Here is a 12,404-nt window from a genome sequence, read left to right as displayed (position 1 = left end):
CTTCAAAAACAGACTCAAGACTTTCCTGTTTACTTAAGCATTTCTGCAATTCCTTTAACTATAGTTTATGAAAAGCTTTTCTGTTCTTCATTGTTCCTGTACTGTACTACATTCATTCTATCTGTTAAGCACCTTGAGTCCTGTTACAGAAAGAGCACTATATAAATAAAATTATTATTATTATTATTAATAATAATAATAATAATAATAATAATAATAATAATAATAATAAGTGTTTAGTAACATTGTGCCACAAGCATAAACATAATTACTATAAGAACAGAGAGCTGTCCCTAGAAAGCAGAACCTACCAAATCCATGTATATGCGAATAAGAAACAACATAATGAAAATGTAAATTTATTTCTTTTATGTAATAAAGTACAATGTACAAAACGAATAAAAAAAAATACACTTACAAAATATTATTAGAACCAAACTAATAAATAGTCATTTTCTGTACATCGAAAAGTAACAAACATTCTAGAATTATTATGGAAGCGAGGCAGTAGTGACTTTGGCGTCACATGACCATGACTACAGTGCGTGAGTAACCAAAGGGCATTAATGTTATTCCTACATAATATAAGACCTGTTTAAATGAATGGACAGCTAGGTGGCCTTCGGTGCTATTTGTCCTGTGAAAGAATAATCGCATCTCATTGTTTGGTGCAAAACATGGTTTCTAAGAGGAGAACTAAAATAAGATAATGGAAGACATTTATAAAAACTGCTGCACACATACGTGTGCACAAAAGGTGATGAAACCCTAAGGGCAGCTAGGAGATCACTCAGGCCCAGGCAGTTAAGAGGCATGACCAGGTACGTAGAGGTGTAGCCAAGTCCCTCTGTTCACGTCAAAGGTAGAATGGCTATATACCATATTGGGCAGGGGTGGGCTATAAGCGGCCCTCCAGCTGTTGATGAACTATATATCCCAGCATCCTTTGCCTCAGTTTCAGCATGACCAAATAGCAAAACTAATGCAGGGCATGCTGGGATGAGTAGTTCATCAACAGCTGTAGGGCCGCTAATTGCCCACCCCTGATATTGGGGATAATATTGCAGTTCACAGGCAGTCCTGAGTCTCCAGACAAGCCCAAGACCAGCACCCCTGGTAACCCATAGCAACCATCAATAAAAAATACCCTACCACTAAACAGCCACCCACAGAAGCCTACTTCCTGTCAATCACCTTACCAACGGCGATTGACAGGAAGGATATTATCGCAGCACGGCCTTGCGCATACATACTGCGGAACATACGCATCATTCCATTTCCACCATCATTCCATTACTAGCTTCTAGATAACATTTATCAAGTACATGCAACAAAATGGTAGGTATAAGTTGATTGGTTGCTATGGGCAACCTCTCAACTGGTCCACTTTTCCACTCTTTAGAAAGTTTAGTACATCTACCCCACAATCTGATAAAAGTATTGTGCATTACTGAATAGAAGCCAGTATCTTTGGCATTATTTGAAGCATTGATGGAAAGTCTACGAGGCGGTGATCAATGCGGTGAGTCCGTTCCTCAAGAAATTAAACCATAATTGTAAAAAATGTAATCTTAACCCATTAAAAACAGGCACCCATTTTTTTGCATATAAATATTAGAAATGAACCAGTCTATGTCCATCTAATAAAGTTTTGGAAAATATCATCATGGCTGATAAAAAAAAAAACACAAATAAATTGTGGCATCATTCAATCTAATATAGATTGCTTATTGTCCTCGTAATGGGCAGCATACTGTATGTCGCCAATATTTGCAAGTCCGGGGGATTTATAATACCGAAAGGTCATGACAAGACTTTGATTTCAGCTTAAATGCCATATTTTTGTTTTTCTTGGCCACAACCTTTCCCCAGAATCTTCTGGCTTTCTTTGGGATGCTCTCCCTCCTTTTCTGTAACGCCATTCTCTTTTCGATCTTCTCCTTGCTGTCCCTCCTTAAACGGACCTGCCGCACAATTCCCTCAAACAGTTCCTTCACATTGTGCTGGACCGCTGCGGACGTTTCGATGAATTTGCAGTCAAACACCACCGCGCACGCTCTGCCCTCTACAAACAGAAAATAAAATATAGGTCAGTGCTACAATATAATGATGGCAGCAAACAAAAAAGTTCTGACAGGATACAATAACGGTCTAAAACAAAATGGGCAACCAAGTAACACATTAGGCCCAAAAGCATCACATGTCATCAGTGACACATTAGCGGAGTGGGCTCATGTGCAACCTCTGTGAGGGTCCCCTCTTATCTAAACTGCAAATAGTCTATGTATGTGCATGTCTTCAGGAAGATGGTTCCTGGAGTATTCTGTATTGTGCGTGTGGGAATCTCCAGGAATATGGCGTCAGTACCATTTTTCTGGTGATTTATGCAGCACCAACTCATTACTCCCAAAATGTACTGTAAATATACTAATAGATGTAATAGAGGTAAGTATACCAAATGGGTACAGGGTGTACCTCATGTTATTTTCCTTTTCTTACTTAATGCATCTTGACACCAAATCCTGCGGTTTCTGCGACACTGATACTTATTCCAGTGTCCTCTGCTGATGCAGCTACGGTTATATACCATGTCTTTGTCCTCTGTTGTATTCAACTACAGGTCCCTGTTTTGCTTAATCATTTATGTACTCTGTAATTGGGCGCTGCAGATTCCTTGTGGAACCATATAAATAAAGGATAATAATGATAATAATTGCTCTGCTCTGAGAACAGTAGTTCCATTTAATAACATGAATGGAAGCAGCAATGTTACTTGCTCTGCTTCTATAAGAGTGGCATTGGGAGGGGGTGGGGGAGTGGGTACTTTGTACCCGGGTATGCTGGGGGGGCCAGGGTCCGGCTCCCTCCTTGCAGAGAGCCCTGCAGTGGGGAGAGAGATGACAGACTGCCGCCGCTGCACTGTTTCTCTTCCAGCTCAGCACAGGCCGCTCAGTGCTGTGTGCTGAGCTGAGGAGGGAGACAGCTGCAGCCTGTCCTCTCTCTCCCTCTGTGTGTGTGCGCGAGGAGGATCCTGCACCCCGCACAAATTCCTTAGTTTTTTTTCAAGAGGGCTTGGTCACACCCCTTCTGGAGGAGCGGTGGCCACGCCCCCTCCATTTTACCAGGGCCTGGCCGGCCTGTCAGCATACCCTGGATATAAGCAACGTGATCATTGACCACCAAATCTATTATTATGATCATTTGTTCATTCAGAGACGCAAGTGCCCTTGTGGTCTATAATGTAAATACTGTTGATCGTTAAATTATTCATAAAAAATAATATACTTTTTAATGGTTGGACGCTGGAAGTGAATCCACCCATGAGCAAAGTCTAGACATAGATACCCGCTCACAGTCCCCATACCTGATATAGAGACCTCGCGGCATCGGACTAGGTCACTCTTGTTGCCCACAAGTATGATAGGAATGTCTTCTGTCTGCCGTGCCCGGCGCAGCTGTATACGGAGCTCAGAGGCCTTTTCAAAACTTGCTCTGTCCGTGATGGAATACACAATTAAATAGGCATCTCCGACCTGCATGCAGTGGTCATGCATCCAGTTATCCTGACTCTGGAAATAAGAAAAAGCAAAATGATTTCCAAATGTTTTTAACTTAGCACCACAGTGATAACATCGGATTTCTACGTGTGACTACAATGACCTGTCCCACAAGACAACACAGTGGGGGAGCTTCAGTTCTCTTTGTTGGCCATAACACGCTTTTGGGATTCTCAGAGCGGAGGCACTACACAGCCAGTACCATCGCCTATTTTCACGTGACCGCCATTTATGTAATGTGCGGACACTGCGGCTGCCCATTGCGAATGGAACCTCACCAGAGAGTGATTGCACATATACAGTACACGGTCTGCAGTTTGGGCCTGATTCGCTAGGGGTCGCTGGTTAGCGAAAATGCAGGCGCCAATGACAAACGGTTGCATACAACATATTAATAGGGAAAGGGGGGGGGGGTGCCGGTGCTTAATGTGGAGAGAGCTGTCAACCTGATGCAGATCGCCAAGCGGGACATTGAATCCCGCCTGGCGATATGCTGTCAATCAAAATGTAAACGGGCCAGGGTCCCCAGCCCAACACCTCTCCAGTGTGTACCCAGCCCAACACCGCTCCAGTGTGTACCCAGACCAACACCGCTCCAGTGTGTACCCAGCCCAACGCCGCTCCAGTGTGTACCCAGCCCAACACTGCTCCAGTGTGCACCCAGCCCAACACCGCTCCAGTGTGTACCCATAACAACACCGCTCCAGTGTTTACCCAGACCAACACCGCTCCAGTGTGTACCCAGACCAACACCGCTCCAGTGTGTACCCAGACCAACACCGCTCCAGTGTGTACCCAGCTTAAGAAGCTGGCTGCTGGTTAGTAGTTACTCCTTCTCCACTTTATTACTCTCCAAGGCTTAGTACCCCAAATGCACACCCCACCCCTTTCTATACCAACAGACCCACAGAATGTAATTGTTTAGTCATTTGTATTATGATCTCAGTTAATGAATGCTATCCTGCAGCTTTTCAGTATTCCAGGAACAGAATGTCATTGTTAGGCTGCACTGGATTAGAGGTTCAGCGCAACAATGTCCTCCCAATTTGCAGGCGTACTTAAATAACTTTAATTACATTTCTCCTAGAAGACTTCAATGTGGAATATCTCAGACACTCTAAAACATATATAAAATACTTGACAAGACAATACCTTATTTTCCCACATGTCAATAAGGATCAATGTTGCACTTTCACCATCCACCGTCAGGGTTCTTTCATAGGTGTTCTCTTTAGAAAAAGAAAAAAGGTATATTACAAACAGGAAACCAACTGACCATGATTTACCATAAAGCAAAAGCTAAATGTGTTGCAAATTTAACAAAAAGTAGTCCTTGCAGGGCCTACTTTTTCTGACGGAGCCTGAGGTGCAAACCTCCTGCCCCACTGTCTGTGGAAGTGGCACCACGCCATGCTTTGATTGTTCCTTTAACATGTAGAAAGTTGTGTGGCATCCTCTGCTCCTCAAAATCAAAGTGTAGTATTTAGCTATGACATCATAACCCTGCGCCACACTCCCAGCCTATCAAAGACATGGATGAGCAGCAGCTTCACATACTGTATAAGAAGCTGCTGGAAGCTCCTCCTCCATGTTCACAACAAGTGCTCCTTGTGGGGGCACTATAGGGGCACGAGAAACATTGGATGAATGACATTATGACATGTTATTTAGGTACCCCTTAACTATTAGTGCCCTGGGCAACCACCGAGTTTGGCCAATGGTCATGCTGGTTCAATTCCCTTATGAAAATGAGAACAGCTGATTGTATGAATCTATTATCTTCTATGTTATTCTTATTTTAGATGATTAATGTCTGCCTTGTTTTAGGGTTTATATATAGAATATTGTTACTATTTTTCATGTATAAGTTGGCAAGGGATGCAGTCAAAATCCCAACGGTCAAAATCCCAACAGGGACAAAATCCCGAATGGGTCATCATACCAAATCCGTTGGCAAGATAGGTTTGTCAGGCTGGCACTAGAGTATATTACTTATACTGTGGTATACAGATATTATGCCAAGGTTAGAGCATTAAATTGCATTATTCAGAATATTTAATCCATTCAACATGGTGTCCACCAATTATGGGCCAGATTCTCTTAGCTTCAAAAGTGATAAAATGGAGAGTGATAAACAGCCAGCCAATCAGCTCCTACCTGCCATGCCACCGACTGTGTTTGAAATATGTCAGACAGGAGCTGATTGGCTGGCTGTTTATCACTCTCAATTTTATCACTTTTGAAGCTTAGAGAATCTGGCCCACAATGTTTCCCTCGGGGTAGCTGCAGAACTTTATTCTGTGATGCATTCAATATTTGCTCCATAAGAGCTAGCGATCCAACTATTAGTCGGGATTTTCCCTGGGGTGGAGGAGGGGTAGGGGGAAGACCCATATTTTCCGTACCCCCCTGCCTGCAGAGCTCCCATGAGTTTTAAAGGATATTTTCCACATCTTCTACAAATTAATCCACCACATGGAATAAAACATCACAATGAGGATTCGCACAGCCTCCTTCTGTGGATTGTGACAAACTCCAGATTTGTTCGGTAATGGAAAATATCTGCTCACAGAGCACATCATCCCATTAACCTCAGCGATGCCAGATCACAGTCATATCGGCTACAGATTACTTTAGTATTACTTGTATCTGTTATTTTCAGAGCGGTTTTCAAAAAGTTAAGCGGTTACTTATGTATTATCTGGGATCCCATGTAAAATGCACCCCATTTTTTCATACGAGCGCAGCGAGCCCCGCGAGGGGACGCGGTCTCATAAGAAAAACGGGAGCCCAGATATTACATAAGTACCGTTAAGCGAACTTAGGTAAGATTTATAGAATATATGTTTGTGCTTTATTCATAGCACCTCCAACATGCACATTATTGTACTGTACGTGTAACATTAAAATAAATTATCCAGCTATTTTTTTTCGAGCGGTGTAACTGCACAGGTATTAAGAACATCGACTAATTCATTGTGTGGAATATATACCGTAGATTGTTGGATAAACAGCCAGCCAATCAGCTCCTACCTGCCATGTCACAGACTGTGTTTGAAAAATGTCAGGCAGGAGCTGATTGGTTGATTGTTTATCATTCTCCATTTTATCACTTGTTGAAGCTTAGTGCATCTGGCCCTGTATCTGTTAGATCAGTGTTTCCCAAATCCCTTCCCCATTGCCCACTCACAGACCTGGTACTAAGGATATCAATGCATAAGCACAGGCAACTTATTTATTACCTCACTTAACCCATCTGTGCTAATGCCTGGGCTGCGAGTGAGTCATGAGGACAGAGTATGAGACTGTGTTAGATGCAGCTTAGTCATAGACTGTACGTATGTATACATGACAGTAGCAGCATCTGACACATGGCAGGTCTGGTCAGCCAATGTTATCACTCATCCGATTGGCTCAATATAACTACTTGTATAAAAACAAAATAGGGGGGTATTCAATGTGCCGCCGCTTTTCCCGATGGGGGAAATAGCGGCAGGTCCATATTCAATGCTGTCTTTACCGACAGCATTGAACAGGGATCACGGCAGAACGGGCCCGACTTTAGAAGCTGTCGGGCCCGTTCTGCCGATAACGGCCGTGGATTGTCGCGATCCCGGCCGCAGATTAACAATCCACGGCCGTTTTTGTGGTCATGCCCCCTTTGCTCTGATTGGCAGGTGGGACATTGAATCCTGCATGTCGTTCAGCTGTCGATCAAAATGCAAACGGGCCAGGATCACGGCTGTCGGGAGGGATTGACAGCCGTAATCCTGGATTAAATACCCCCCATTGTCTTTAGCAACTGTAATAAATAAGGGCCAGATGTACTAAGCTTCAAAAAGTGGAGATACAGCTCATAACTGTCATTTTGCAAACACATCATGTGGCATGACAGTTAGGAGCTGACTGGATGGTACCTTATCTATCTCCACATAATAATAACGGTAATATGACCATGGCTGTACAAAGTCTTCTATGAACGGTTATGTAATCTTACCTCCCAACATGTCACTGTCCAAAGTATCTGGCACACCAGCAAATATACTGGCCAGTGTGGACTTGCCCACCCCATGCTCCCCGATGAGCACCACGCGGTAGTAGGTATTCCCCGATTCCGAGGAGATGACGGAATCTGAAGAGTCTGAAGACCAGCTGCGCCTGTAGTAGTCCTCTGGTCTCATGTTGTGGTTTATGGTGTAGTTACGATTCAGGTGCACGTTGGGGTTCTTCTGTACATGAATGTGCTTTCCGTCAGCGGGGATACTCCAGCGTTGCTGGTTCTGCACGGCCGTGCTGGTGGGCCGCATTGTCACATTCAGGGTCATTGTGTTCCGCCTGTGGTGAAACGTATATATAATGTATAAGAAGAACATAACCCTATATACCGTGACACTGACTAACAATATTTTGTTCTATGAATGAAACAAAAATAACCTACTGTCAATTTTATAAAACCGGCCACCAGCAGCTGCCTGATCTCAGTCCCAAACATAACTATACAGTAGCTGATACAGAGCTGAGCACAAGTCAACCATAGTTTGAGTCTACAGGGTATGGGTAAAAACCAGACCCGGACAAGACCCCGGACAGCCGGAACTGACACTACAAGCTCCGGAATGCAGAGTTTGGCGGTTCGAGGTCTTGTCCGGGTCTGGGGGCTTCACGTGACAGCTGTCACCAGGGAGAGGAGGAGAGGGAGAATAAAGCCTCCCTTTATGGTTCGGGCATGTAGCAAAAACCGGAACGGTCCGGACCACACATGGAGGCTGTAATCTCCCCTTCCCCATGTCCCTGGTGAAAGTTATTACAGGCATCCCCCCAGACAAAACACCCCCCGAATGGGAAACCCCCTGGACCGGACACTACATGTTCCGGAACGCAGATTTTGATGTCCGGGGTCCGGGTCTGGTTTTTACATCGTCTCGAGTCTACATTGCACATACGTATATATTGGGGCAGGTGAAGTGATAAAGTGGTGATAGAAGGTGATAACGCAGCAGCCAATAAGCCCCTAACTGTCAAGTTGCTGACTGTCAGTTTGAAAAAATGACAGTTCTACTTTATCACTTTACCAGGCTTAATACATCTGCCCTTCTGTCTCATAGATAGAGTTGTATGCATGTCCCTTGATCGCGCTCTATCCGTGAGCTTGGTTTGACAGCCGCCATCATTAACAGAGCGCGCTTGCTGTCCCATACCAAACTATGCACATGCCCTCGCTTTCTCTCTGACTATACTCCATTACAACTCAGTCACTCTCCTCCCATTACCTCCCAATGGATATGTGATTGGGATACGTAGGGCTATGTACTGCGCTTGGATTCTGTGTATGACAATGAAATAAGTATATTACACCCCTTTCAAAAAAGGATCCATCAATTTGGCAATTTTGACCTGTGGGGACCCTTCCACTCAGACAACGGACCTGGCTCGATAATGGGTTCAAATGCTTATACTTTTACTACAAAAAGACTTTCCTGTCAAAATCATATGCACAAGATCCTTGTATGTATCATAATTCAAAATACTGTAATCATTTTACACCAGAGAACACTAGCTGTAATTTATTCACCCTGCAATTACACAGGGCGTCCACTAGAGGCACAAGAGGGAAATTAAAAACTCATAAATTTCTAGTGTGTTAAAGAAACAACTTGTAGCCAGCCAGGTTAGCTGTGATTGTCTAAACATGCCTTGGCCAAGCATCTGGGCTATGTACCTCTTGGATGGAGAGTACTCTATCACTTCAGACTGCTACCATGTTTAGTAAGGTTACTCGCTAAGGTTATACACCAAAATGACAATTAGTTGACAGAAAATTAGCTCATCCTTGCAACGCAGTTGCAATATTCCTAGAGATGAGGCTCGTAATAAGCCATGCATCGGACGCAATTCTTAAAACTGTGCAAAGTAGATAAACCTTATTAACCATTTCAGTGCCAAGTGAATTTGTCAAAATAGGTGTGAAAATTGAAAAGCAAACATATTTATTTATCATAACGACCCGTAATGTTTACCCTATATAGGAAATATAATCTTACACAACATATTTTATTTGAATCTATATAACAAATGTGTGCGATGCTTTCATTTTTAGCAGACATTTTGCACATCTCTCAGAGATTTTGGCACTCAAAGGGTTAAAATAATGAATGATATATATATATATATATATATATATATATATATTATAGTGAAGGACTAATCTACATCAGAGTTCAACTGCTGTGGCACTACAAGTGCCAGCATGCTCCGCTTAGCGCAGTAATATCTGGTTTAGATCAGTCTTGCATGATATGAGACGTCATTTGCAGATGCGGCATGCTGGAACTTGTAGTATCACAACCGCCATGATTTTTTTTAGATCTAAACAAATTCAATCTCAAATATTAAATACATCCATCACATGCAATCAATTAAATGGGTTTATTACACACAATTAAGAAGATAACTTCTATAGCATCGTCTATAAAATAGAACGCCCTCAAATGGCCAATGATAAGTTCTTAAATATCTCAAGAAGAATCAAATAAACTCAAGAAAAAAGGAAACTGCATCAATAGCTGCATTGGTAACTACTTAAGTTCTGAAATCTAGCCGGGTAACAGAAAGAATTGTAATATATGCATTCAATGCTGCATTATGCAGTTAGAATCGTATCCTTACTGCAATGCTTTCATCTGTACTGTATTTGTAAGTAACGGTATAAAGCGAATGCACTTACCAGTAACGCTAGTTCTGCAGCCCAGTCAGTGTTAAACGTCAGCTGCGCTTTTTGCAGAGAGAGGAGAGATCAGTCACACAGGGTGAAGCGCTTGGATTAGGTCCTCTCCTGTGTTATTCCTCAGCCTGTTTCTGAGACTTTCTCAGCTCTCCTGGTTTATATTAAGCACAACTGTACAGGGACCGGGCTTTTCCGTGATGTCAGAACACAGGCCGGCCCACCAGTGGCAGCAAGGAAGAGTGATGCCTAGTGGGCTGTCACACTAACACAATAGCTTAATCCCCCCTCACTGTACTGTAGTTTATCTTTTTTATTTGTTTATTTTATTTATCTTTTTTTCATTACTTACTGGAAATTGGAAGCGAACAATCAAAAGGAAAATCTCAAGCTTTGAGAACTGTGCCAAAGAATTTGGGAAGAAAGTAGATTTGGGGTGATTCATACCTGTTTGGTGCGGGACGAATTCGCTACCACATCACATGATGTGAGCGCCTGCCCCACATTTCGACCGTTTCCATCTAGGATGCTAGTGCGGGGATTCGGGTGTGCGTTTGGTGGGGCGGCATTTACCTGCTCGCTAGCCAACGATTATACGCTGCCATGTGAACAATTCTGAATCAGGCCCTTTGTTAGATAAAAACAGCAAAAAGTCAGCATATGCCCTAATAATACATGACAGGCCACTAACATGACAGATCACAGTCACGTCTGATGTGCGGAGCATAAATATCGTTTATTACTGAAATGACTCTGATTTTTCAGAGGGGTCATAATGCCCCTCCTCATACACTACCATTATCTCCCACTTGGCATTCTTACAGTTCCTGTCTGTTTATTTGAGAGCAATTAAGGGATTTATAAAACAAAGGAAATCTTAAAATGGCGCCTGAGACATAAAGATAAGTTATTGTAATGGTTCATGCTGCTTCCAGTTATCTTGAACCTTCCCTCATAAAAAAATATTGTAATACAGCATTGTGCAGAACAAAGATTCACTTTGGGACAGATGTACTAAGATTCAAAAAATTATAAAGTGGAGAGTGATAAACAACCAGCCAATCAGCTCCTGTTATTTTTCAAACACAACCTATAACATGACAGGTAGTAGCTGATTGGCTGGTTGTTTATAACTGTCCACTTTATCACTTTTTGAAGCTTAGTGCATCTGGCTCAAAGGGATGTTAAAGGCTATAGGAGTAGGATACTGCACCTCAGTGGCAAACGCAGGATTTTCAGAAGGGGGTTTCTAGAGGGGCGGAGCAAAGCACGGAGATGGACACTTAGGTGACCCAGTATATGCCGGGTCAGTTAAAGTATTATAGATAGACCAAATGTACATAAATAATAATAATACAAAAAATATATATATACATACATACATACAGGTGGCGTCAACAGCAGTGTAGACCCCTGGGCATAGCAATGCATTGAGGCCCCTACCGATCCTCCAGCGGTAGGGGTGGGGGAAGCTTTGATGTCCCGCGAGTGGTAGGGGGTATTGTATCAACCGCTCAGCATGTAGGGCCTGGATCAGTAATTTCCACTAATTACCCCTTTACTGCACAGATGGTGGGAGATGGGGTGGGGTAGAAGGGGGCATTGGGCTGAATGAAGGGGCCCTGATACACAACTTCCAGGGTGGTAGAGGATGTTTAATATGCAGAGGAGGGGTGTATAGTGGAGTGGGCCTATTATTCATAATTTTCTGGTGGGAGTTCAGCTTGCTTGACTGCAGATATCTCCAGTTCCCGGAAATAAATTTCTTAGATTTTAATGGAATTAAATCTAGAGAATCCCACCTACCAAATGGTACTGGGGACTAGGGGGATCAAATTTCAGGAGGCAGAGCAATCTGCCAATGAGTATATAAAACTACATACCAGGTGTGTGGAGCTGGAGCAGTAACCATCTGCTGGAAGAATGACATCTCTGGATCTGGGAACAGTAGAGACAAGCCACTAGTGTCCATCAAAGGGGGAGAGTCCCAGCTGTTGGAATGTACCCTCAGAAAAACTCTAAGTCAGACAAAACCTGAAATATCTGACTGGGAAGAGCAATTAACAAGCTTGGATGGGGACCACTGCTTTGAAGTCAGATATCTCCGGTTCCCAAGGGCCGATTTT

At 43.1% G+C, this 12,404-nt stretch overlaps 1 protein-coding gene across 1 annotated transcript; it reads right to left on the bottom strand.

Annotated features, from left to right (window-relative positions):
* Positions 1-345: 345 nt before the first annotated feature.
* GEM (GTP binding protein overexpressed in skeletal muscle) lies at positions 346-10,432 on the bottom strand. Its single transcript, XM_083187050.1, has 5 exons — positions 10,282-10,432; positions 7,555-7,892; positions 4,710-4,786; positions 3,365-3,569; positions 346-2,065 (listed from the first exon to the last, which is right to left on the bottom strand). Exons 2-5 carry the CDS (start codon positions 7,880-7,882, stop codon positions 1,788-1,790), a joined length of 888 nt encoding a protein of 295 aa, XP_083043176.1. The 5' UTR covers positions 7,883-7,892; positions 10,282-10,432; the 3' UTR covers positions 346-1,787.
* Positions 10,433-12,404: the final 1,972 nt, after the last annotated feature.

Source organism: Crinia signifera, chromosome 5 (genome assembly GCF_055691185.1).
Source record: "Crinia signifera chromosome 5, ASM5569118v1, whole genome shotgun sequence".
In the NCBI taxonomy this organism is placed as follows: Eukaryota; Metazoa; Chordata; class Amphibia; order Anura; family Myobatrachidae; genus Crinia; species Crinia signifera.
This window is presented reverse-complemented; position numbering and strand designations above follow the sequence as displayed.

Coding starts and splice junctions, on each gene's coding strand:
- GEM (XM_083187050.1), bottom strand. CDS start 7,882: ATGACCCTGAATGTGACAATGCGGCCCACCAGCACGGCCGTGCAGAAC. Junction 3,570..4,709: donor TTGACATGTGGGAAAATAAG/GTATTGTCTTGT, acceptor TCTTATTTCCAG/AGTCAGGATAACTGGATGCA. Junction 2,066..3,364: donor CCGCGAGGTCTCTATATCAG/GTATGGGGACTG, acceptor TTCTGTTTGTAG/AGGGCAGAGCGTGCGCGGTG.